General features: G+C 43.7%; 7 protein-coding genes across 7 annotated transcripts; 3 read left to right on the forward strand and 4 right to left on the reverse strand.

The window, feature by feature from the left end:
- Positions 1-4,116: 4,116 nt before the first annotated feature.
- HD556DRAFT_1223026 (uncharacterized protein) lies at positions 4,117-4,386 on the reverse strand (the record flags this gene model as incomplete). Its single annotated transcript, XM_041296852.1, has 1 exon — positions 4,117-4,386. A coding segment is annotated over one exon (270 nt), but the record flags the coding sequence as incomplete, so codon positions are not given.
- A 1,095-nt stretch (positions 4,387-5,481) lies between these two features.
- HD556DRAFT_1214447 (uncharacterized protein) lies at positions 5,482-5,700 on the reverse strand (the record flags this gene model as incomplete). Its single annotated transcript, XM_041296644.1, has 1 exon — positions 5,482-5,700. A coding segment is annotated over one exon (219 nt), but the record flags the coding sequence as incomplete, so codon positions are not given.
- Positions 5,701-7,153: 1,453 nt separating this feature from the next.
- Positions 7,154-10,697, forward strand: HD556DRAFT_1428136 (uncharacterized protein; the record flags this gene model as incomplete). The annotated part of the gene is made up of 17 exons (XM_041304688.1): positions 7,154-7,444; positions 7,508-7,948; positions 7,984-8,100; positions 8,227-8,390; positions 8,455-8,636; positions 8,712-8,917; positions 9,047-9,136; positions 9,199-9,252; positions 9,335-9,337; positions 9,380-9,473; positions 9,507-9,620; positions 9,642-9,730; positions 9,776-10,003; positions 10,081-10,150; positions 10,222-10,453; positions 10,546-10,623; positions 10,670-10,697. 17 exons carry the CDS (start codon positions 7,154-7,156, stop codon positions 10,695-10,697), a joined length of 2,481 nt encoding a protein of 826 aa, XP_041167564.1.
- A 1,056-nt stretch (positions 10,698-11,753) lies between these two features.
- On the reverse strand, positions 11,754-13,275 carry HD556DRAFT_1302315 (uncharacterized protein; the record flags this gene model as incomplete). Its single annotated transcript, XM_041299488.1, has 6 exons — positions 11,754-11,866; positions 12,055-12,174; positions 12,255-12,369; positions 12,542-12,872; positions 12,918-13,122; positions 13,182-13,275. The coding sequence occupies 6 exons, from the start codon at positions 13,273-13,275 to the stop codon at positions 11,754-11,756; spliced, it is 978 nt and encodes a 325-aa protein (XP_041167565.1).
- A 1,191-nt stretch (positions 13,276-14,466) lies between these two features.
- Positions 14,467-15,084, forward strand: HD556DRAFT_1197598 (uncharacterized protein; the record flags this gene model as incomplete). The annotated part of the gene is made up of 3 exons (XM_041296308.1): positions 14,467-14,712; positions 14,786-14,909; positions 14,957-15,084. Coding segments are annotated over 3 exons (498 nt in total), but the record flags the coding sequence as incomplete, so codon positions are not given.
- A 6,722-nt stretch (positions 15,085-21,806) lies between these two features.
- On the forward strand, positions 21,807-22,834 carry HD556DRAFT_1302317 (uncharacterized protein; the record flags this gene model as incomplete). Its single annotated transcript, XM_041299489.1, has 6 exons — positions 21,807-21,832; positions 22,128-22,198; positions 22,230-22,294; positions 22,380-22,483; positions 22,532-22,760; positions 22,811-22,834. 6 exons carry the CDS (start codon positions 21,807-21,809, stop codon positions 22,832-22,834), a joined length of 519 nt encoding a protein of 172 aa, XP_041167567.1.
- A 1,396-nt stretch (positions 22,835-24,230) lies between these two features.
- On the reverse strand, positions 24,231-24,959 carry HD556DRAFT_1435637 (uncharacterized protein; the record flags this gene model as incomplete). Its single annotated transcript, XM_041305461.1, has 2 exons — positions 24,231-24,848; positions 24,909-24,959. The coding sequence occupies 2 exons, from the start codon at positions 24,957-24,959 to the stop codon at positions 24,231-24,233; spliced, it is 669 nt and encodes a 222-aa protein (XP_041167568.1).
- Positions 24,960-27,099: the final 2,140 nt, after the last annotated feature.

A 27,099-nucleotide genomic window follows, 5' to 3' on the forward strand; every position in this document is an offset into this window, starting at 1 on the left:
GTCTATATTCAAATCTTACTTTGAAATATATTAATTATTATTTAAGTCTTTGAGACTAGCTACTACATTCTAAAGTACCTTTCAAGTGACTTTAATCTTTGATATTAGAAGTGGAAAAATTATCTATAGCTGACATAAAGAAACCATTTGTATTATTTAGTAATCTTCATTAACTTCTCAAAACAGACTAATTAACAGCTATAATTGGTATACTCATTTCACAGGCCAGGATCTTTATTATGTCCTAGCCAAATCATTAGCTCATATTTTGCCAAATATTGGAGTTACCTATTTATTGACTGATCTAAGATAAGAAAAGCTCTTAATGTTGATATTATAGAGTCTTAGCATGAATATGCTTTAATATAAAGTGTGATATATCTTAGCTTAGGGCAACAGATAATAGATTTAAAGTATGTGGAGTATTTTCAGCTCTTATGCAGAAAGTAAATATCCTATATGTTGTGATTTCACCATATAATTCACAGACTAATAAAGTGGTTGAAAGATGACATTTCATATTATAAGAAGCTTTAGTTAAAGCATGCAAACTGAATCAAAAGACTAAACTTCATTATTTTGGTCTATATAAAGTAGAATGGAATATATTAATATGTAATTGCCAATCTTTAAGAACCCTATTTAGCACTCATATATTATAAGGACACTCAAATTCAAAAACATTTACTAGTTTTCCACTGATACACAAACAACACTACTCATTGTCACACTTTCCTTTTAAACATGCTTTTCTGCTGCTAATTCAAGTCATTCATTAATCTTTCCCATCAGCTCCCCACTATTTTTACTATACTGGATTAGTACACCAGCCTGTCAGATTGTGGGTGGACATACAAGTATATGTACCACATTCGTTTCTCTTCTATTTCATTTAACAAAATCATGTATTTGTTAGATCTATCTCCTTATCATCAGATGTTTATTAGATGTATTTCTAAAGTAGTAGTAACAGAATGAGGAGTTCATATCTTTTCAGATGATGTCCTACTGTCATATCCCACATTCCGGACCTACATCCGACAATGTTCCCACACCTCATCTGGACCTCCGGACTGTTACAACATGCTACACGAGTCCCCTCTGCCGCCCCTGCCCTCTGCCACCTTGCATGGCAACGACACGATACCCAGGCCTCAGGCGTCCTGACGATAGAAGATAGAAGATAGAAGATAGAAGAGAAGCGGCACATGCCGGCTTAGATAAGCGGTCTGGACTGCATATGACGACATAGGTCTAGAAGACCTATTTATGTTATCAAGATAGAAGGCAAACCTCGTGTTGCCTCATGCACTGATAGAAGGCCACCATGTGGACCTTATCATAGATAGAAGGATGCCATGAGGATCCTATCTCAGATAGAAGCCTACCGTGTGTACATTATCTCTGACTCGATAGATAAGCAGATTAGAACCCAGCTTTAGGCTGAGCTTAGATACGATAGAGTAGCCTTATATAAGAACGAAGATTAAAGTAGATGTTCCTTACTTTAATCTTACTTGGTTTTACCTTGAACTCCTTGTCCTGCTAAAGCTACCTGCTTGACATTGACCGCACTCCGCTATCATCGCTACATAACCCCTTGCTTACCGACAAGCTTCATATACTTGTCAATCAGCAAGCTATGCCAGCATATGCAACCTTTGGTCTTCTCCAGAGGCCGACGACTCTCAGCACTTGGTACCATTATTGTGGTTGTCGCTGTTAGAACTATCCAAGTCGCACACAACTGCCTTGTTGTAACACGGACCTCCTGTCCATGTCTCCAGACCCAATCCTCTATCTGTCCGGATCCCTGTACTCCTGCATCTGATATCCGGATGCCAGATCTGATATCCACATCTCCGGATCTCTGGATCTGACCTATACTTCATATTCTAACCCAAACCTTAAATCAGCGCTCATCCCCTTATGGTAATCACCTGTATCCAGTCATCAGTTATCTCTGTTTCCGTTTTGCTTATTGATCCTTGTATGACTTTCATCTCCGAGTTCATTTCCTATGATCCGTCTTATTTTCTGATACATTTCCACATGCTCGTACATAGCCTTACCCCTCTGCTTACTGATCTGCACAGACTTGCCTCTAGTATATAAACCCCAGTAGATACTCCTGTATTTCCCTAGTCTGAATATCACATATTAGTCCTCACACTAGATCTCACACTAAGTCCTCACATCAGTTCTAGTCCTCTAACTTAGTCAATATTCATCTCAGGCCTAGGGAGGCATTCCCTAGGCTGGAGCTCCGCTCCTCCAATCCTCCGATCCACCATTTCTTCAAGTTTCCGGAAGTTCCTCAGGAAATTTCCCGTGGTCCTCCGGACCTATCCTGCTTCGGACTTTGCCCTTGCAGCCTTTCCTCTGTTTGCTTCTACTCAGGACTTGTCCTGAGTAGCCATTACACATATCCCTGTCAGGACAAAACTCCATCGTAATTTCCAGAAGTTCCTCCAGAACTTTCCCATACTCATCCGGAAGTTTCTTGCACTCGTCCAGAAAGTCCTTCTGAAGTTTCCCACGCTCCTCTGGAAGTCCTTTGGACTTCACTGGACTTTCTCTGGACTTCATTCTGAAGTTAAGGGCACATACTCAGGTAAGGGGCGCAGTGCACAAGCTGAAGCCAAGCCCCTTGGAATCAGTCCTATCCTTTGTGCATGGTCTTAACACCTACCTACAAATATATATTTAATATTATATGGAAACTAAATCAAATATTAGATGAAGTAGAGAAAGAAATACAGGAGTCCCAATAAGTGGATGTTCTACAGGAGCATTTATCTCTGTCACAGAACAACCTTATGACCAACTTATTATAATATCTCTTCAGTTTCTTTCATTTTTTTAACTAGGTATAGAGGATCTAAATATTTTTGAATATTTAATTCTGCAATAAATTATGTTTAGTTATTCTTATAACTCAGATTATTTCTCATATGTATTATTCTGTAAAAACATTCTTAAAATTTCAAATACAAATACTATGTCAATTTTACTGTTAGTGGAGCACATAGACAACAGAAATAGAGAAGCTACACACAGAACTTACACATTATACAACTATTCACATTTCTTTTCTTGCTTTGTTATCAAAAGCTACACAAGTCATAGAATAATTCATCTATATATCTAATGACTTATTAATTCACTATGACTTATATCAATATATATATAACTCAGTGTGTTGATATATAACTTTTGAGGAGTCTTATTATATTAGTAGCACAGCCACTTTTATTATCTATATGATGACCTCTGGTTTGTCTGAATAAAAACAAACTGATTACCCAAAGTGTGTAAGATGTAATTAGTTGGCATCAGTATCAAGAAGCTGAGCCAGGCTCTTCTTTGCAGAAAGGACTTTAGCTGTTGAATAAGGGACTTGATACTGAAAGCTAAAAATGCATGTTCCTAATTCTATTTAATACTTATTGTAAGTTCCTTATCAGGTTCACTAGCAAGTGAAGAGTTCTATATAGCATTGATTAGTTCTGATCTTTAATTCTCACTAGTAAAGATAGTTTAGATGTATCAGTCCTTGTAGCACTGCAAAAAATCAGATATACAGTCATCCACCAGCCACTGATACAGTGAATTTGAAAATGTTGTCTTGCCTCACATTCATACCACGAGTATTTAAATTTTTGATGCGTACATTTACTCTAACATTGTGCCTATCAAGTGCAGCAATTTCTAGGCCAATATATTATGTCTTCGTCGAACTATGAGCCAACTTTCATCACTGGTCATTTTTGGGTCAAAACGGGCAAATGATACAGGTGCGCTATTACCAAATGTAGACTTAAACTTATCCTAATCTTTCTCGCTATCATCACTGCTCTCGTCAATGGCATCTAAGTCAAAATCCTCGCCACTTTCCTCCTCATCACCAACAACAACAACCTTTGGCTTTGGCAAGGGCTTTAGCAGTTCTCCGAGCTTTGGTGCAGGTATGGTAAACTTCCTTTTGTTGATTCTTGCTTGTTGCTTTTCTTCCTCCCACACAGCCTTTGCAGCACGAAACTGTTCTCGCCTCGTCGCATTCTCAGCTTTCCGCTCTGCCTCTTTTGCTTTCCACTCATCCATCATGCCCTTTCCTCAAGTGCGTGCATCTTTTCTCGCAATTTTGTCCGCCTCTTTCTGTTTCTGCCATCTTGTAAACTCAACCACCCTTTCATAGAACTTGTCACCTGATAGTAGTCGTGGGAGACCATCATTGACAAGTTTCCCAGGTGCATCAGGGTTTGTGACCTTTTCCTCTCGAAAGTCAAGCTGATAATGAAGCTTGTTACAGTAAGCTTCATTCAAGATGGCCTGTGCCTGCAAGGTGATGACATGATTTTGGTAGGACTTGCAGAGCTCTTCTGCCTATCGAAGTGCTGCAAGAAGGAGTATTTCGTTTTTTAGTTTTAGGTTCGATTTTTGAAACATCGGTTGTGGTGCCTGCCATTGACTGAATGTTCCCAACAGCAGCGGATGGCATTTGTACTGAAGATGAGAGTGGCTTGTTGGAGACGAGGTCAGCTATTTGTGTCTGTGATAGCTTTGCAATGAGCTCATTGATACGTGTTTGCAGTGATTCGTGTGTGTTATTATTGTTGGCAGGTGTCGCTGTGGGAGTTACAGAGGTGGTGTCGCTGTTGAATGCTTCTGGTGCTTCTTCAATGGTGGTAAGATGGAGATCCTCGTTTAATGAGAGGTCTTGCAAAAGTGTAGCAACTAATTTGATAGGTGTTGGTGGTGTTGTTGGGAGACTACCTTGACACAAAGTCTCTTTACTTGTAGCCAGCATATCCTTTGTAACGACATTGGGGTTAAATGGCCATACTCCTGTTTTGCGAAAAGCTGCGAGGATGTTATCTTGTGTGAGTGCCTTGATATGTGCAGTACCATAAACAGCAAGGAAATTCGTCTTGCTGATAGGTTGTCCTGTCTTCTTCTTCCACTCATCATGCGCCTCACTCCAGTGCCGCTTAAGGACTGAGAAGATGACAACATCAAGGCCCTGGTAGATATGTGTTGTGTGCGACGGATAGCACAGCACAAGAATTTGGTGAGTTCGTGCATACTCCAAAAAGCTGTGGGTATAATGGGAGTTATGTCCATCGACGAGCAGCAACTGATATTCTCCATTTGCTTTCTTTGATGTTTCCTTGTCAAACTGCTCAATCCATGCAACACCGATTTCTCCGTCAGTCCATCCTTTTTTTGAATATCCCAGACTATATTGATTGGTTAGTTTTCCTAACCACGAAATTAGACATGGCTTACGATGCATTAGCTGGGTTATTCTGCTTCCATTTGACGTGATAGCCACTCCCTTTGAAAATCACAGAAGGTGGAGTCGAAGTACCATCTGCACAGATTGTAACAATAATGGTAATATTCTCTCGAGATCCTCCTCACTGCTGATACTGCAAGTCGAGCATTTGACTGTGTTTTGGTCATTCCACTAGCTGCAAGTCTGATGAGTGTGCTATGGCTAAGCTTGACACTCTTGCCTGTCTCATTGTAATAAAGTTGTTGAAAGTCAGAGCAAATAGTTCGAGCACCTCGTCGTTGCTGATAAGGCCCTTTGGCTAGCTTAATCTGATATGCTGCAATAGCACGAGCCATGATACCATCATGGGCTTCTCGAGCAATCTGCCATTTTTTGGTGTCTGATTTTGCTCGTCCAGGTATGATCAGTAGGTAGTTAATTTACAATAGAGCTGCAAGCTTGTCAGGATTAAATTTCTGTACTAGAACTCGTGTATCAGGTGAGGCTTTGCAACACAACTTCCATTTCAGGATGGGAACCAGGCAACATAATATACTATGCTTTGAAGGAGCCATGTTTGATGAAATATGAGTCTGAAAGGGCTGCAGACTCATCTGGATTGTCACAAGAATGTGTCTATGTGGTCTGAGTCCAATTTGCACCCAATGATTCTGTTTTATCCTTGTGAGCAGGTTACAAAAGTTTCAGAGTAAACCAGATCATGTGATTTTGATGAATTGCTGAGACACCACACAATTATTTTTCCATGCTGTATCATATTTTTTTTACATGAGTCGAAAGCTATAGACATGTAGTATGATCTGAGATACATCGAAATAAAGTGATATGTAAGATTTACTTGGGAGAGTCAAAATGTATCATTGGCCAGTGGTGTATCACTGGCCAGTGGATGACTGTAATAATGCACTCACTCTCAGTGTACTGACTTAGTGTGCTTGATACATCCTTTTCTACTAGTAAGCTGATACATCACATTCAGATACAACAATTACAGCAGTAATACAAATAAACAAATAAGACATACTAACTAATCTTCTGTAGCTAATGGTGGAGAGTACTTAATGATGAGTATGTCATTAGTATCAGCTATGCTCAGTGAGGTATCATCATCCAGCTCAGCAGATATGACTACTGGGACAATGGCTTAGTGTTGTGTGAATTTTTCCAACATAGCTTTATAAAGACTGGTTGTTAGACTATGGTGTTCTCAGTGAGGCTGACTTGATCAGCTAGGCTAGCTCAACCTCACTGATGACACCATGGGTGCAGCTGCCCTGCCCCTTCATGAAAATGATGTGCTCATAACAGAAATATTGTATTCTTTCATTAGACACTAACTAACTAACCCTAACTATACAAAAACAATTCATTTTCTTTCATTCATGGACATAGAAAGTGGGTATCTGAAATGAGTGGGGCTCAAAAGGTAGACAATCAAACTTACTTTAATTAAGATGTAGTCAGTAAGGCTAAATTTTCAACACTGGGAAAGCTGTATATTATGGCAGGTGTATGTCAGCTTACATCATTCTCACAATCATATGACTTAATTTTTTGGGAAAAAGTTAAGAGTCACATGTCCAGAATATGCCCATACAACACCAGACTTTGATGCAAAATATTTACTGGCGAGAATGTGTGAGAATTTGAAAATCTGGCAAAAATGTGTAACTCATATCCTCCCGATAACTACAGTTGGTTACTTGTTTGAGACTTATAGAATTAATCGCAGGCGCTGCAGTCAATGTTAATGTGTGTGTGCTGCGCAGCGCTTACTCACCGCAACATCAACAATCTCTGAGTCTGCACGTCATCACTCAGCTCAGCTTCCACATCCTCCTACCGGGTCTCCAGATGCCCAGGCTGTCATATGTGTGGTCCTCTTGTGAGAGCTACAGATGTCGAGATAATCCTGATGCAAGTGGTCAGAAACTACAGGCCATTCATACAGCTGCGAGACATCATGACACTGATCAGCAGCTCCACAATGCTCATGCCACTGAACCAGTTGATGATGTCGCTTCTGGGCATGAGCCCTTTGGAGCCGACGAACCATTTATGCATAGTGATAATGATGGGGAAGTGAACTTATACCCTCCTGAGCTGCTAGACAACCTCTTCAAGATGTGGAATCAACCCCCCAATGTTCAAGGCCCAGATAATTTCAGCACTGACAAAGATGAAGAAATCATTCAGCAACTTGGATAGTCCAATGCACCACAGGATGATGTGAAAGATCCCGCTGTTCTTGATGATGATCCTAGCACTCTTACTGAGAATGATGATGATGTCCCCCGTGAGGATGAGGCTATTGCCACTATTAATCTCTTTGTATCACAGGGCACCCAATTTGATCTCTCGGATGTCCAAGAAGCAGCAGATATTGATGCTGACCCTCCATCATGCATAGACGACCACCCAGCAGTCAGCAATGCATACATATGTGCATTTATATCTGCAGCTTTCTACAATGCTATTCATGCAGCAGTATATCATGATCTTGAAGGAAAGGAGCACCTTCTGCACACCACTCAACAGGCCAACCCTGATATCAAGTATCCAGGGCTCAATAACTTTGCCCACACACTCCCTACCCTCCTCAGACAACTTGGTCTATCAACAGATCAATTTATTGTCTATTTTTTGTATGTAATATCTGTTGGAAGCTACACCATCCATCAGAGCTTTCCGAGCTACTTTCCCCTGATTGCACTGTCACTAATTATGACAGATCATTATACACCTTGAAACGACCCGCTGATGGCACCCTCAAACAAACTCCAACAAAAATCATCCCATATGTACCTCCTGAATGGGCTCTACAGCGATTTCTTCTATGACCAGACAAATGGGACCAATTCCAGCACTGGTGTGGCCCTGAAGACAAGCCAGGTCGTGGATATGATTGATTTCCTGACCCGTCTAAGCCAATGAGGAACATCTATGACAGATATGGCTGGCATATGATTGAAGCGGGGCTAGAGCGTCAAAGAGGTGGATGCTGGGAAATAGAGGATGTAGATGTGCATGAACTTCATCAACACTTTGTTTTGCTACCTTGCAGCCTGGTCTGGCAGATCAATATTGACTGGTATGTCTTTCACATCTTTCACCCTCTACAATTTGATACTTACACTAGGTGCTAATTGTTACAGGTTTCAAGTGGTCAAAGGAAAATCAGGCTATCATTCCATGGGTGCATTTTATGCTGTTATCTGCAACAATCTGCACTCTATTTGTTATCTTCCAGAAGAAACAATCTTTGTTATAGTTATGCCAGGACCTGACGAGCCGTCATTAGAGGAGATGAACTATCTCTTAGAACTGTTTGTGGAGAGTATGCTTTGTTTGGAGAAGAGTAATTTGTCTATAATCCGAGTCTTTGTAACTGTTTTCAATTGATGTCCTACAGGAGTAGAATTCACCGTTTATGGTCATGATGATCTGGAGGTGTCACACTCTCATCTGTACTGTAATGTATCTGATCTCCCATCAAGTCGCAAAGTGACCGGCCTCCAAGGTCATAGTTCAAAGTTCTTCATGTGTCCAACATGTAAAACACCTTTCTTCTTGCTTGCTCACCCTAGTTATTTTGATCTGTCAAGTATATATCTCACTGTGATGCACTGCTCAATCACCGCTGACATTTGCTCACATAGACTTCAAGGACTGAGATGACTGGAGATATATCAAGTATTTGTTTTGTTCACATAATGCAGACTCTGCGACTGTCAACACCATCATGAGAATCAAGGCATCCATTGGTCTGCCCTCAATTACCTTCCAGGTTGGATGCCTACTCATAGCTCTGTTGTCAAGTTCATGCATGCCGTGTTTGTGTGGAAGTTTCAAGGAATGAAGTTGCAATTCATTACTGACGTATCAAAGGTTTGGTGAAGCATCTTAACAGGATCATCCTTATCAAGTCTGGTTTACTTAAAGGAATGAAACTTGTCAAGCCAATGGACCAACTTGAGGCCTTCTTTCAGGGCTTGTCTGGCCAGTCGAAGCAAATCACTTACCACCTTCAGTTAGTGTGTTATTTACTCTTTATTGTCCATATAATAATCTGGTTCGTAGCTTTCAACTAGCAAGATATCACCTAACGCAGATCAGTGGCGCAATCAAATTGGAGTCCTTTTTGTCGCTCTGTATGATGCATGGGCAGTCAACGGTGAGATCCCAGATCGTGATGCACCTCCCTCAGCATCTAATACCAAAAACTTCACTGCACAAGCCACGATGCAGAAAACTCTTTACTCGCAGCTTATGGAGCATCTCCTTGCTCGCAATGCAAATCCTTCTGATGCTGAGATCACTGGTGTTAACTCTGCAACAACAGATTGTAATTTACATCACCATTATGCTGTAATTCTCAAGTTCTCTGCTACTGTGCACATCCTATCATCTCAATCTATCAGTCCAGATGATGTTTGCAGAGGATGTGCAGCACTGTCTCATGCCACACAGAGCTAGGCTCACATGGGATGTCACTTGACTCCATACTTTTATGTTGTTAATCACTTTGAACAACAGATGTACAAATTTGGATCTTGCTATGCAACATGGGCTTTCACATTTGAACGACATAATGGCAGGCTCGCGAAGATCAATCACAACCAGCATAAAGGAGGAGAGCTTGAAGCTATGCTGATGCAACAATGGTGGAACATCACATTTAATTATGAACTCATATCTTTTGATGTGCATTCTTTATTAAACTAATTTTCTATGTCTATCATCAGATCCTTCATATAGAAGCTCTCCCTAACTGAACCGAGGATGACAAAGACTCGCTGCATCTTTTTCAGACATCCCTAAAGGCACAAGAGAAAACCAATGTCATTCAAGGTCTGTCTTACCCCCTCTCTCATGATGTGAAGTTGTTAATAACATCTCATTGTGGATTTGGGTACACACAGAGGAATTGACTTTTGCCAAGCACCCTAAAAAGCTCCATCTATCGGCAATTAGTGACGATGTGTATCAAATCACATATGAGTACCTGTGCAATGAGTGGAGGGCAAGTGTCCATCTCAAGACTTCTATGAACATCTTGGGAGATGACAAGAACTTTATGGGCCATGCCAGATCATACTCTCACTTGTGGTTGCGGAGACTTCATTATGGTTCTGCAACTGCTCACCAAGGAAAGTCTGCCCATTATGCATATATCAATGGACACCATCCTGTAGAGATTCAATACCTACTATAAGTCTCACACGATAGACGTGATGTTGATGCAGTACCCCTTGTGCGGATCTTGCTATTGTATGGTGCTTTATTTTGGATGACAACATATCTGAGTTTCCATGGGTGCTTTGGTGAGCACATTCCAATTGTGTCTTACCATACTTACTATGTCTCAAGGGCAATAGATTTAGATGTTTCTGCATAATACACAGACCAGCTTGGTGATTTGGAGGTGATTCCTACAACACTTTGATGGGACACTTCATCCTTGCTCCCATTGAGGTACATTGTTAAGGTCATACTCTCGTAGGATCGGATCCGAAGGACTTCGGCCTCAGCTCATATGCTGTGCCCCTTTCCCAAGTACTGTCCCTTTTTCAGAGACTAACAATGACACGTCCGGAGGATTGGACGAGTCTCGTATTGTTATCCAGATGACGTCCGGATATCAGAAACATGTATAAGGCTAATCCGGACAAGTCCGAACTAGAAACAAACAGAGGATAGACTATCTGAAGATAGAGGTGGAAATGTAGACTATCGGAATCGATCCGAAGTCTCAGAGATTGACAAGAGCTGATTAGACTCAAGTCCGGAAGACAGAAAGAGGACAAACTAAGATGATATTCGAACTGAGGTACTACCGGACATATACACAAGTTTATATACTAAGGGATAATGGAAAGATCAGTAAGCAAGAGTCCGAGGCTATGTATGAAGCATAAGCAAAGTTTATCAAATGCGAGTCGGAAATGAAACATAGGTTAACGGATCAGTAAGCATAACCGGTAGTAAGTATAACTGAGATACCGGGAGTAAAGGAACACCGAATAAAGGAATAGGCTGTGTTTAACGTTATATGAACAGGAAATGAATTAAGAAGCTTATCGTATATCGGATCGGAAACGGATCTAACGGATCAGATCGGAAACGGATCTAACGGATCAGATCGGAAACGGATCTAATGGATCGGATCGGAAACGGATCTAACGGATCAGATCGGACCGGATCTAAGGTCCAAGGTCCGGATGAGAAGTGCAGATATATGGGATATGACATACATGACCAAATGCTTTGGATCACAGTGGTGTATGATCATGTATGTCTCTCGTTTTGTCATCCAATCAATTCATACTAACAGTTTAGAACACTAGGGCAACCCAGAAGCAGATGTGGACATTGATGATGACTGAACCATTACTGATATAACATTTTCTTAGAATGATACAGCTTGATTGCATGAGAAGTCTCTCATAGGTTACTAGGCATTGTACAAGTCCTCATCATCCTCATCAGCTAGTGGCTCTCTTTTATCATCTGCTAATTTTTCATCGTTCAAACCTTGTGATATGGCTTGGGCTTGTTCAGACGCGCCTGCAATAACTTCATTTTGATATGATCAACTTATCAATTTACGTGCAGGCAATACTATGATAATAGCAACATACCAATGCTTCCATTGTACCTCAATGAGTCTTGGGGGTGCATATGCAGCTACTCAGGATTGATTGCACCAAGGGATATCTTCGAACCCATCTTAACATATGGCAAATCTCAATCACATGGACCACTAATGATATGTGGATGACGATGGCTGAATTTTTTGTCCTCGAGTGCAAGGCCATTGAGGGGATCCATGGCTTGATTGAACTGATCTGATTCAGCTGTGTGCTCATCATATACTTGTGGAGTACGCACCAACAATGATGGTAATTTTCATGGTGTGTAATCCATGGTTCCTTAGATGGTGCTTTTCACTTACCCTTGGCCTTTGCAAGTGGCTTCTTGCAAACATTTTTTTCCTCATCTGTGTCTGGGTTGATTCCTCCATGTTCATCCTCTGATGGCATGCTCTCATCAGTGCTCTGATACACTAACTGGAACACATAATCCCATGCAGTGGACATGAGACTTGATACAGGTCACATGTAGTTACGCTCCTCCAATTTCTCCACGAAAGTCAGTCAATGTATGTGAAGCTTATGAAAACCTTACAGTTTGTTTGTGTACTTCATATCATGCTACCCATGAGTCAACCTTTCCTTTTACTTTTCCTGTTGTTAACAAGATTTTGTTGGCACTGTGGTACTCTGCTGCATAATACTTGAAGTTTTCGTGGAGGCACTTGAGGATGTCTTCATCCATTTTTGAAGCCAGAAGCTCCTGGGAAACGATTGGGTGACATGATCTGATATTGTGCTTGATATACTGTATAAGGTGAGTGTGCCATGATGCATTTTCACTCCAGTCTTTGCTAAAGTCGGGCCAAACTTCATCCCCTTTGATTTGTATGCCATCGTTGTGTGGATGGTAGGCCTTTATTGTTGATGGTTTCATAACACCAATGCCTTTCAAGAAACATTTGCGGACTCCCGTCTGTCTACAATGTGAGTGAGTGATGTTTAACCCTCACTTGATCACTCACACTCCAGATATTATCCTTTGAATTGTCACTAACTGTGTCATATCCCGCATTCCGGACCAACATCCGACGACGTTCCTATGCCTCATCCAGACCTCCTGTCCATGTCTCCAGACCCAATCCTCTATCCGTCTGGATCCCTGTACTCCTATATCTGATATCCAGACACCAGATCTGATATCCACATCTCCGGATCTCCGGATCCGACCTATCTGTCATGTCCAAACTCAAACCTTAAATCAGTGCCCATCCCCTTATGGTAATCACCTGTCTCTGGACTTCCGAACATCCGGATCCGACCCACGTCTATCTTCTGTGCCTTATCCCTTTGTACATTCCTTCTTGAGTTAGACTTACTCATTTTCCCTACCTCATTTCATTTCCGGCTTTATTTCCCTATGTCCTCATCTCCGTCTTCATTTACTATTTTCTGATAGACTAGTGTTTGACTGTTCTATACCCTCCATCCACAGCCTCGCATAGCTTCAGACTGCGCTGACTGATTCTCTGTTATGTCCTTTGTAGTATATAAACCCTGTAAAGTCTCTATACTTCCTCAGTCTGAATATTACACATATTAGTCCTCGCACTGGATCTCACACTAAGTCCTCACATCAGTTCTAGTCCTCCAACTTAGTCAATATCCATCTCAGGCCTAGGGATGCATTCCCTAGGCTGGAGCTCCGCTTCTCCGCTCCTCCAATCCTCCAATCCTCCGCTCATCCACTCATCCACTCATCCACTCATCCGATCCTCCATTCCTCCGAGTTTCTGGAAGTTCCTCCGGAACTTTCCCATGGTCCTCCGGACCTATTCTGCTTCAGACTTTGTCCTTGCAGCCTTTCCTCTGTTTCCTTCTACTCAGGACTTGTCCTGAGTAGCCATTACACATATCCCTGTCAGGACAAAACTCCATCGTAATTTCCGGAACTTTCCCACACTCATCTGGAAGTTTCTTGCACTTGTCCGGAAAGTCCTTCCGAAGTTTCCCACGCTCCTCCGGAAGTCCTTCGGACTTCACTGGACTTTCTCCGGACTTCATTCTGAAGTTAAGGACACATACTCAGGTAAGGGGCGCAGCGCACAAGCTGAAGCCAAGCCCCTTGGAATCAGTCCTACCCTTTGTGCACGGTCTTAACAAACTGCCTGTGCTGCCTTGGATTTGGATGGCTCGCTACTTCCTTGAAGCAATTTGGTAATGACGTTGTAGAAACAACAATACAGAGAGGAACAAATGATGCTCCTGACTGTATCTATTAATAATGGGTCTCAGAGTAACCACATGCTGTGAAAAACACTTCGGCACTACATGGCAATTTCGGCAGCTTTGAACTCCGACATACCACAATGATTGGACTTACCATCTACACTAGATGTGGCTCCTCACTGTGTCCCACGGCACATCATGGCAGGAGTCGCGACTGGTCGTGGACGTGGATCTCGAGGTCGCCCAGTGAAGCGTGGTAGCCATGGACTGATAGCTGATTCCTTTGCTCCTCCCAGTGCCAGCCCGCCTGCCAGCACTGGATCAGCTCCAGCACTCAAGATGCCTACTATACACTGGGAGAAGAAGAATAGTCCATGTACCGCTCGCCTTATCAAGTGGTGCAAAATCAACCAAGATGCTCGACTAAAAATATTCTCTGATTCTGCCAAGGATGCAAAGGAGGAAGGGCGCACGCGTCAGCAGATGACCACTCAGAAGAACACTTATATGCAGCAGCTCGCAGCATCTGTTTTCGCAGGTGATGAAGATCTGAAGGTCAGGGAATACTTTCAAGCACACCCTCTCGCTTTTGTGAAGCCCATTCAAGGCTGATTTACATCGTGAGTTGCTGCCAGCATTCCCATGTTCTTCAGTGCCAACCTAGCTACTAACAAGGTGTTTTAGGCTATGCAAAAAATATAACGAGATCAATCTACAACTTGGTCAGACAGGTGCTGGACTTTCATTTGAGGAGCTCAACAAGAATGAGAAAACAAGGACGCTTCTTGGTCAGTACACTCTTTCTCTGCGGGCATGCACTCTAACAATTTTGTAGACCGCCTCTTGCAGACATTCCCGTGGTGGGTTGACCTCCATGGGTGGTGGAGAACCAATCCTGCCTATAATACATCATTTTCGACTGCCGACCCAGGTCAGGATTTCTCAGCTGAGGCGATGGATGTCTTTGGTAAAGGGAAAGGGAAAGAGACTCTGAATGATGCAGATCGTGAGGATGACGAGGGAGGGATGCAGGTGCTCTCAACAGGGACCTTGAGCTGGGCGAAATTTTGGATGGCGAGGCCGATAAAGATGATGATCCTCCTGCGCGAGTTGATGATTCTAGCTTACACATGTTTCGTGATGATGAAGGTTTAGGCTGGGATAGCCCAGGCAATACCTCTAACTCTCCGTCTTCACGCTTCCCTTGCCCTCAACTTCCCTGGGCACCGTCATCTGCTTCTTCGACTCATTTTCAACCATCTAATCTTCACCACTACCAACGCCCATCCATCACCCATCTTGACACAATGCAGCAAAGCATACCACTAGGACCCAACGAGATCTCCCTCAACTCCCCCGAATGAGCAGATAGGCCCAAATACCCCTTGCCATCCACCAATGCCACTGGTAGCAAAGCCAGAGCTGCATCTGTGCAGATGGATACCTCTGAGGACTCTGACACTGCTGCAAGCTGCATGATGAAATCACTTACTGTGCATTCGCACAAGGCCAGCCTTGGTGTTCGTACTTCTCATACTTCCAGTGGTCATGTATCATCTGATCAAGACTCGGATCAATCGCCAACTACATCTCATAACCGATCAGTATCTCACAAACGGCCACAAGACCCAGCAGCTGAGCTCATGATGAAGCTGAATGAGGCGTCAGATACACTCGTTCAGCACATACGCGAGGTGTCCACAGTCAAGGCCAACCACAAACACCTCAAGCTAGAGACCCAATTGGCAAGCAGAGAGCTAAAGATGCACGAATCTCATGCTGAGCGTGAACATGGACTCCGGAGCACAATAGCCATTCAAAACCACGAGCGTGCAATGGCAGATGAACAGACGAAGCAGCTGGAATTGGAGATCAAGCTCAAGCAAGTGAGGTTGGAACATTTGATTATGGAAAAAGATTTGGCTCATCAGGATCCCAGTGCTGAGAATTGCAACTAATTGCTTGATGTTTGTTCTGCTTTTGCTTCGCTTCCCTCGCTGTTGACATTTTAGCTCACAAATTCTTTACCGTGTTCTAGGCTTGTTCTTCATTATTGTAGGTTCAAACATCGTGATGTATGCTAGAAGAATTTAATGTGTATCGGTTGAAGTCACTCTGGCTACTGTATTTTCCTTGAGTTTGAAGCAAGCAGGCTGTTGACATGAAGACCACCGCACTTTCCTCGCATCACTCATTCTAGGCTCTTGCGTCCACCGTACTTTCCTCGCATCACTCATTCTAGGTCCTTGCACCCACCACACTTTCCTCGCATCACTCATTCTAGGTCCTTGCATCTACCGCACTTTCCTCGCATCACTCATTCTAGGGTCTTGCATCCAGGGCTTCATGCGCTCTTGGTTGTGAATGAATTCCTCTTCCAGGAGCAGGTAGTCTTTAATGTGGTTCATCTTAAGTAGACGAAGTCTACACCATATAGCAGGGAAGACAGGGGGTAGCTTTGAGGCAGCGTCCACCACACTTTCCTCACATCACTCATTCTAGGTCCTTGGGTAAATTTACTAAAGTACGTATCTACTACCTGTCACTGTTGATATCGCAGTAACTGGCCCATCAGCGTGTTTCAAAAAATCTGTCCTTCAGACCCGATAAAACCTTCATCCCCAGCTCCTTCTTGTTCGGCATTGTCCCCATCCTCCTGTTCACTGCCCTGCGCTCCATGACCCCACTGCCTTGCTTCCTGGGCAAAATGATTGAATGTACCAGTACCGCCAAGCTGTTCCTCGATGTCGACAATCATATTATGCAAAATAAAGCAGCAACGGGTCCACATATTCACTTCATCAAGGTCTTTTTGCGCCTGTATTTGAACCCGAAGTTCACGAAGAGATTAAAATCACCCTTTCAAAGAACCATAGCAGTGCTCGGAGCGAACATGGACCTGCAGATGTTGAGTTGACAGTTGTGACTCAGAGAACGGTTTGTACTACCTTCGACAGATGATAATTAAATGTTTTTTGATCATGCGTCAATCCACCAGCTGCCGGCCGCTTAAAAGGTACAACACACCACGGGCGAGCACCATAGGCTGAATCTGCCCAGATCCACTCATTTCCTCCCAAAAACGTTTGCGGATGGCGTGAAATTTGAGCTTTTGCAAACGTGTTTGAGTCATGGACACTCCCAGGGACTCCAATCACATAATCGACGATGCGCAGGTTGTGGGGCATAATTACGACCTTCTGAAATGTTAGTTTGATTTTCTCTGCTCTAACTCATGACGCACTTGGGCTGACAATGAATAATTCGATTTACGGTCGTAAAATCCCTCACTGTGCCACCCAGGCTTCTGAAACAGATTGAATGGTGTGCCATCAACGTTAAGAAATCCACCCCTCCACTCTGGACAAGTCTGTCCTTCAACCCAGTCCTTTGCTCTCTCTTGCTCATTTTGATCATCATGATCAAGCGGATCAAAGTGGATTACATCATTGTGGTGCTGAAGGATAGCAACCATGACACGACGATGACAATTATATACCGTCCCGATCGAGACACCGGCCCAATCCGCTGAAGGTACAACAATTCAGATGGTGAGTCTGAACAATGTTGGGTCTTGCAGAACCTAGCTGCTATTCGACCCTAAAGGGTTTCTGGACCAGGCTCAGAGGAGAGGAAATATCATGAAAACTTGCTGAGTACTCTAACTCATACTGGTAACTGGTGAAAAGATAACTTGCTTATGTAAGCTACAAAAGTGCCAACATAAGGTAAGGTAAAAACAGTCTCTACAAGCCCAGCCAGAAATGAATCCCTACACCGCGATGTCTTCTGTCGTCGCGGCATTTCCATAGTGGCCGGCGCTATTCAAGAATATAGCAAGCTGTACTGAGACTGGCAATTGAGGGTTGCGTGAGTTGTTATGGAATATAGGATGATTGCTGATTTTATTGACAATCTCCACAAAGACTGGAGGATCGACACGAAGCTTATGACGGAATTTCTCAGGTTTATCCAGCGCCCACTCCTCAAGCAGATGTAGCTGCGGGGCCCGGCTAGATTTTGGACGAGCGAAGAGTATCTGTGACTTTTCCACTTCATCAGCTAAGGCTTGAACTGTGTTACTGAATTCGAGGAAGGGATGCAAGCATGTCAGTATTTCTGTTGCATCCGTGGATGTCGCAAACGAGAAAATCGACTCGCTAAGTGAGGATTCTGATGATGTGGACTGGCGATCAGAATCAGAATCATCACTATCATCGGAGTCTTCGAGTCCTTCCATGGCGAGTTTGATGAGTTCAAAGTAGTGAGCATATTGGAGATTGAGCTGCTTAGCACGCAGTGCCTGCAAGATCTGTTGTCGAGCGGATGTGCGAGGCATGATGTTTATTATCGCGATCATCGATTGTACTTAGCAATAGAACTGATACCTATCGTATTCTGGCAGAGCTTGAATACCTCTGGAACTTTGTTTCGTTTGGATGTTTCTAATGGTTCGTAAATTTAACTTTGAGAACCACTAATGTTGTGAGGTCGCGCATTGCCTAGTCTGCTATACTTGAGATGACAAGTGCGTTCGACCCTAAAGGGGAAGCGAGTGCAGCAAGGATCTGGTAGTAGGCGCTGAAGGTGCTACTGGTTGGCTAATGCGGAGCGCGTGAAAGCGCAGGTGCGCGCGACGAGGCACAGGAAAGTGAAGGTGCGCGCGAGGCGCGGGAAGCGCGGGAAAGTGTGCGCACATATATAGAGATATGAGATGATAGTGCTTCTTTCTAGGGAGTGATTCCAACTAAGCTCAGTTGTGTAGTATGAACATGGGGGTTGCTAAACTTCCTTCTGGTATGTACTACTGGCGCTTATGTATGGCACCTAAGCGCTGTCATGCAGAGCCGAAGCGCTAGTGAGTAAGGTATGTAAAGATATATGTAAGTAAGGGTCCATGATAAAAATAAAGGTGGAACAATATGCAAATAAGAGAAATGGAGATATACGCACTAGAGAGCTTGGTGGACAGTGGATGGATGCTTCCGGATGGCTGGCGCTATAGGGCGCTCAAGCGCGGGAAAGCGCGCACGCATATACATCGTGAAGCGCGGGAAGTGTGCGCACATGTTGCGCATTGCGCGGGAAAGCTGCGCCTCATATAGGAATAGCTGCGGATAGCATGCAGAGTGATGCTACAAGTTTGTGCCATGTACTCCCTAGTGAAAACTGCCATATCACACAATGTGGGGCACAAGTCTCTACAATGTCTCTTTAGTCACTTGTGAGTTTTTTGTGTTTTTGTGTGACTCTGTGACATACTAACTACTATTTCAGTTCAACCTTTCATCAATACACATTTTGTGGACACAAGTCTCTTTCATTACCAGTGAGTTTTTGTTGTTGTTGTGTGGTGCTGTGGCATACTGACTACAATTTTAGGTTCTCTATCATGGTGCACACCAAAAACACTGCAAAGAAGTGTACTGGTGGCTCAGTGTCACACATACACCTCATGTTACAAGTAACATTGGTCATGTGGCCCCCCTATCATTTTCCCTTCATCCTCACTCTCACCATCTACTGGCTTACGCTCCTCTACTGAATATCCATTAACCAAATCCTCAGGGCCGTTCCTGTCCCTCGTCTCCATCCCCTATTCGACCTTATTGCAGATAACGTACCAATGTGCGCACATGCCTTGGCACTAACTATGACTCGTCTCGACTCATGCCACCAATGTGGCTTTCCTTTTCTGTTCCCTTTGACTCATGCCTGCTGAGCATTGTATCTTTACTATTGGTTTATTCCAATGTTTCTCGGTCTCATTCCACATTTGACCTTCCATCACTAATTAGGCTGTATTGCCAGCATACCTATACCCTTTCCGTTTCCCCTCTGCCCTTACCTACAGTACAGTAACCCAGCCCTTAACCCTTTCCACTTAGTATGAGTAGTCGGTCATCCTGTACTAGATTCCCTAACTTGAATCTACTCAATCCTCCCTCAAAACTACTTCCTTCAAGAGCCCCTTCAGCTCTTGTCTCTAGTACGACTTTCTTAGGTGCTCGTGGCACCTAATCTACCTCAATCATCACTCATCGTTCAAACAAAACAGTCCTTACTTTGAGTTCAGTAACTTCACAGACATCTGTCTTAGAAGTCACATGACACACACATCTGTGATATCTGCTGACTCAATGTCACCAGCCTCACTCGCTATACTAGATCCTTCCGGTTACATCACAAACATTAGCGGACGACACTCCTCTTAGGGCTCCGCATAACAGACCTATTTGAGTGTGTAACACCTCAAGATAATCAGGACCATCACTAAGAGCCTTTCTAGAGTAGAGCTGGATGAAGGCCAAAGTTTGGAGATATCCAAACTAGTTCATCACAATGAGGTGCATCAGGAAACCTACAATTCTGCTGAATGTCCTGATTTACCTGCATGACTGATATCAGACAACTGTCTGATATCAGTAATAATCAGTAACAATCAGCACATATCAGTTGTACAGATACATCAGATTATTAGACCAACAAAATCACAGAGTGTTCAGGTATGTCTGATGTGAGTCTTTTGTTTTTTGCTGTATTTGTGCTAATATATCTTCTTCCCTCCAACAGTTCTGTATCCCTCTGCTGGGATGGCTCTGTATCATTAAAAGAGAACACTCTCTTTATGTGTAATGTTAAGACTGTACACAAAGGGTAGGACTAATTCCGAGGGGCTTGGCTTCAGCTCGTGCGCTGTGCCCCTTACCTGGGTATGTGCCCTTAATTTCAGAATGAAGTCTGGAAGAAGTCCAAAGCACTTCAGGATGGGCACAGGAAACTTCAGACAGATCTTCCGGCTGAGTGTGAGAAACTTCCAGAGGGGTGTGGGAAAGTTCCAGAAGAACTTCCGGAAATTGCAATAGAGTTTTATCCTAACAGAGATATGTGTAATGGCTACTCAGGACAAATTCTGAGTAGATGCAAACAGAGGAAAGGCTGCAGGGACAAAATCTGAAGCAGAATAGGTCTGGAAAAACTTCTGGAAACTTGGAGGAATGGAGGATTGGAAGAGCAGAGCTCTAGCCTAGGGAATTCCTCCCTAGGCCTAAGATGGATATTGACTAAGTTGGAGGACTAGAACTGATATGAGGACTTAGTGTGAGATCTAGTGCAAGGACTAATATGATATTCAGACTGAGGAAATACAGGAGTTTCTACAGAAGTTTATATACTGGAGGCAAGTCTGTACAAATCAGTAAGCAGAGGGGTAAGGCTATGTATGAGCATGTGGAAATGTATTAGTAAGTGAAATAGATCATAAGAAAATGAACTCAGAGATGAAACTGGTATAAGAATCAATAAGCAAACAGAAACAGAAACAGAGATAACTGAAGACTAGAGACAGGTTATTACCATAAGGGGATGGGCACTGGTTTAAGGTTTGGGTTTGGATATGAAAACATGGGTTGGATCCGGAGAAGTGGATGTCAAATCAGGTGTATGGATATCAGATCCAGGAATTGGACAGATAGAGGACTGAAGCTCTGGAAACATAGATAGAGGATCTGGAGGTCCGGATGAGGTGTGGGAACATTGTCGGATGTAGGTCCGGAATGCAGGATATGACATGCAACCATTGCCCCGGAGTGATGTGCCACCTATGTATGCAACTCCTCCTGGACACTAAAGACATGATCCTCAGCAAGGATGTGTCTTTTAGGTGTATATGTTGTCACATTGCTATGGAACAGCAGGGTACACCTACTATGTGAGTGTTTGTTTTCAATATCTGTTCATTCACAACTAATAATATATCAGGGCTTCTATCATACTAATGGTGTCCCAGTCCTCAAGTCTTTTCTATAGGTCCATGCTTCCCTCGAACTCTCATTACATGCTGAAATTTCAGCTGCACTGATCATATTCATACACCTCATTCTTGTCGACTTCAAAACTACTGCCAGCCCCTTTTCCTTTACTCATTCATTCCTCCAGCCCTACTTTACCAGCAGCAGCATTGAATATTGTGAAATCACCTATGACATTATCTCTGACTTGTCCAGTTACCACAAAACTGTCCATCAAATTATCAAGGACCTCAAGAACTCATTCACATGGGAATGTGTGGTGGTTGGTATATTCACTCACAACTGACAATGATTTAGGTGACCTATTTGCTGGGTACTGTTTGGATGACAAGAAGCACTATGCTGGTGCTCTAACTAAAGATGTAAGTTTTGTTTTAATTTTCCTGCTGCTGATTACCAACTACTTCTAACTTAAAGTTCTTAGATAGTATTCTTAGTCCATGACAGTCTCTCCTTGAGCATGCCAAAAAAACCTACCTCTGGCTCTTGTACTGTGGTGCAATTGTCAACAACAGTGATTTGTTTGTAGGATTGCAATATGCAGTAGTTCAGTGAGTTCATTTAAATTACATTTTTTATCTTATCTCACATTCCAACAGTTACAAGCTCTCTACCACAATCACATTCAATACCGCACATTTTCAACAATCTTTTGTGTCCCATTTGCTTCTGGCATTCACTAAACAAGTCCTTATGGAATGTTGCCCCATTGGCCTTGCATTTGGTGACATGCTGGGTCAAGCATACAAACTTGGTTGCCACGCTGATGTCTTATTACTAACACCACTTGAGGGTAGTCTGCAGGTCTCCAAGTTTGTATGGGCTGATGTAAACTTCTGGCTTTGGGGCTTTGTGCCAATCCAATGCCCAACCTATAGGTGGACTATGTCGGAAATTTCTAGGCACCATTGTAGGTCCCTGGTAGACATTTTAAGGACAAATTTTCACATAGGCCATTATAATGCATGCAGATGACACACAATTTTATTTTAAGACCTTATAATGGTTGCCTTCGTCTATTGTAAGGCATTTGGATGGCTGTGTTGTGATACGTGAGACACGGGCCTTGAAAGGCATTGTAATGCTGACATCAACCTTGAAATAGAAAAATAATAAGTTAATGACCCATGTGATCTTTCAACACTTCCAACCGAACTTTAATTGTTGTACTACCATTTTATTTGTACGACTATCCTATTTATGTTACTATCTAATCATGATCTATACTACTATTATTAACTATTGTAATGTACACTGGTGGAATTCGAACTCTAGACTTTGACCTTACCAAGTAGAACCGTAGTATTAACTGGCATAGTTACCCCTTAGCCAAACGGCCACATATAAGATGGAACCCCAATGCTATATGTGCGCATTATAAGGTCCTTATAAGGCAACATAATGTCTTACCCAAAACTTAAGTTGCGGTTGAGGCCATCGAGTCTAAGGTTAAAATTGTAGCATTGCATATCAATCAACACACATCTGACATCAAGTATGTAGTCCTAAGTACTGTTAAGAACGTGCTCAAGGGTCAGATCCGAAGGGCTTGGCTTCAGCTCATGCGCTGCGCCCCTTACCCGAGTACGTGCCCCTAACTTCCGAAGGCTGTCGAACGATGTCCGAAGGTTACCAGACAATGTCCGGAGGGCGTCGGGCAGTGTCCGGAGTCCGATGTCCGATGCGCGGGAATTCCGGCGGACGTTTGGGAATGAGAGATAAGACTAATCCGGACGAAGTCCGAACTAGAAAGGAAACAGCGGAGGACTACCAAAGGTAGAGGCGGAGGTGACAAGTCTATAGGAATCAATCCTAAGACGAGCGGAGGTCGACGAGAGAGATACTCAAGTCGGACGGAGGAGAGAATGAGCAGAGTCTAAGATAATATTCAAACTGAGGAAACTACAGAGACTGTACAGGGTTTATATACTACTGAGGACATAACAGAGAACAGTAAGTACAGTGCAAGCCTATGTCAAGCTATGGATAAAACATATGGGATGACTATTACTAGTCTATCGGAACTTAGTAAAATGAAGACGGAAATGAATAAGGGATGGAAAATAAAGCGTACTAACTGATAAGGGAAATACCAAAGGGATAAGGCACGGAGGTTAGATGCGGGTCGGATCCGGACGATACATAGAAGTTGGCCGGATCCGGAAATCCGGAAATGATGAGTGTGATAGGTCCGGGTCCGGAACGCGGGATATGACAAGTATGAGGAGAGACTGATGTAAAGTCCAGAGTAGGAATAGCTAATGATAAGACTGAATAATAACAACCAAATACTCTGAATCACCTCATTGTTGGTTTCTTGCTGCGTGCGCTAATGTGTTTGGGTTTCGGAACATCTGGTACAGCAGCAGGGACAGGCTGAGCTGAAATACAACCCCGACACCGTGCTTTTCCACCTGCTGGTTCAGTCTGTGCTGCCAAAGAATCACGATCAGTTAGTGATAGCTGACTAACATCCACCTGTAGCTGCGTAGAAGACATGCCGGCACATGGCTGGCTGATTGACATTGATGTTGAGACAATGATACAGTCATCCTGGGTGATAGGACCTGCAGGCACTGCAGAAAGAGCAGAGAGATTGGAAAGAGCCGGCGAGGGTGCACAGAAAACAGGAAGAGTCGGCGAGGGTGCACGAGCAACAGGATTATCCAATTCCTCCAATAGGTCATCTTCCCAGGTGCGAGGGATGGAGGCAGAGGGTACAATGGATGCGGGTGCACTTGATAGCGCTGCACGGGTGGTGAAAACTTCCTTATTGAAGTATTCCATCACACCAATTGCCCATGGAGAGCTTTTGAATAAGTGTTCCAGATAGAAGTCGTAATCCTTCTGGTAATCAATCTTCGTCTCTGCTCCGGTCGCAGTGAGCTCGGTATCGTGCGTTAACAAGAAACATGCCTGTGAATGAATGATCAGCAATGATGCAAAGCAAAGGACAGACAATGATAGAAAACTTACCAATATAGCAGCGCCGGCAATCATACCCTCAGTAACACTCTGCACACCCATTCGCAGACCCCTGCCCTTTGGATGGCCCCTTGTCTTCCCACCAAGTATCGCCTTTCCATACACTTCAATGTGATGTAGAAACAACAATACAGAGAGGAACAAATGAGGCTCCTGACTGTATCTATAAAGTTGTGAGGTCGCGCATTGCCTAGTCTGCTATACTTGAGATGACAAGTGTGTTTGACCCTAAAGGGGAAGCGAGTGTGTTAAGACCATGCACAAAGGGTAGGACTGATTCCAAGGGGCTTGGCTTCAGCTCGTGCGCTGCGCCCCTTACCCGAGTATGTGCCCTTAACTTCAGAATGAAGTCCGGAGAAAGTCCAGTGAAGTCCGAAGGACTTCCGGAGGAGCGTGGGAAACTTCGGAAGGACTTTCCGGACGAGTGCAAGAAACTTCCGGATGAGTGTGGGAAAGTTCTGGAGGAACTTCTGGAAATTACGATGGAGTTTTGTCCTGACAGGGATATGTGTAATGGCTACTCAGGACTTGTCCTGAGTAGAAGGAAACAGGAAAGGCTGCAAGGACAAAGTCCGAAGCAGAATAGGTCCGGAGGACCGCGGGAAAGTTCCGGAGGAACTTCCGGAAACTCGGAGGAATGGAGGATCGGATGAGTGGATGAGCGGAGGAGCGGAGGAGCGGAGGAGCGGAGGAGCGGAGGAGCGGAGGAGCGGAGGAGCGGAGCTCCGGCCTAGGGAATTCCTCCCTAGGCCTGAGATGGATAATGACTAAGTCGGAGGACTAGAACTGTTATGAGGACTTAGGGTGAAGGCTAGTGCGAGGACTAATATGTGTATGATATTCAGACTGAGGAAATACAGGAGTATCTACTGGGGTTTATATACTAGAGGCAAGTCTGTGCAGATCAGTAAGCAGAGGGGTAAGGCTATGTACGAGCATGTGGAAATGTATTAGAAAATAAGACGGATCATAGGAAATGAACTCGGAGATGAAATGAGGTACGGAAAATGAGGAAGTCTAACTCAAGAAGGAACATACAAAGGGATAAGGCATGGAAGATAGATGCGGGTCGGATCCGGATGTCCAGAGATGAATGCGTGATAAGTCTGGATCCGGAACGCAAGGAAGATAGACGTGGGTCGGATCCGGATGTTCGGAAGTCCAGAGACAGGTGATTACCATAAGGGGATGGGCGCTGATTTAAGGTTTGGGTTTGGACATGACAGATAGGTCGGATCCGGAGATCTGGAGATGTGGATATCAGATCTGGCATCCGGATATCAGATGCAGGAGTACAGGGATCCGGACGGATAGAGGATTGGGTCTGGAGACATGGACAGGAGGTCCGGAGGTCCGGATGAGGCGTGGGAACGTCGTCGGATGTTGGTCCAGAATGCGGGATATGACAGAGTGCAGCAAGGATCTGGTAGTAGGCGCTGAAGGCGCTACTGGTTGGCTGATGTGGAGCGCGTGAAAGCGCAGGTGCGCGCGACGAGGCACGGGAAAGCGAAGGTGCGCGCGTGTGTGAGCGGAAATGAGAGAGAGTAAGAGTGAGTTTGCTTAAGTGATGATTAGATATTAGATGAGGTGAGAGATGCAAGCTGAGAGACGAGGTGCCAAAGAATAGATTGCAACTATATTCTGCTAGGTAGTAAGTGGGAAAGTGGGAGGTAAAGTGGAAAGTGAGTTAGGTGAGTAATATTATGTACTGCTGGCGCTTATATATGGCGCCTAAGCGCTGTCATGCGGAGCCGAAGCGCTACCGAGTGAGGTATGTAAAGATATATGTAAGTAAGGGTCCATGATAAGAATAAAGGTGGTATGATATGCAAATAAGGGCAAATGGAAATACACACACTAGAGAACTTGGTGGACAGTGGATGGATGCTTCCAGATGGCGGGCGCTATAGGGCGCTCAAGCGCGCGTATACATCGTAAAGCGCGGGAAGTCATGCGCACGTGCTGCGCATTGCACGGGAAAGCTGCGCCTCGTAAGGGAATAGCTGCGGAAAGCATGCAGAGTGATGCTACAAGTTCGTGCCATGTACTCCCTAGTGAAAACTGCCATATCACACAATGTGAGGCATGAGTCTCTACAGTGAATATTCTAGTATGAGCGATATTCAAGGTGCCTTGATAGTCACCTAACTGGCATTATAAGCCGGTGGCATTACAATGGCCC

Source organism: Suillus plorans, assembly GCF_016647745.1.
Source record: "Suillus plorans strain S12 chromosome Unknown HD556scaffold_1, whole genome shotgun sequence".
In the NCBI taxonomy this organism is placed as follows: Eukaryota; Fungi; Basidiomycota; class Agaricomycetes; order Boletales; family Suillaceae; genus Suillus; species Suillus plorans.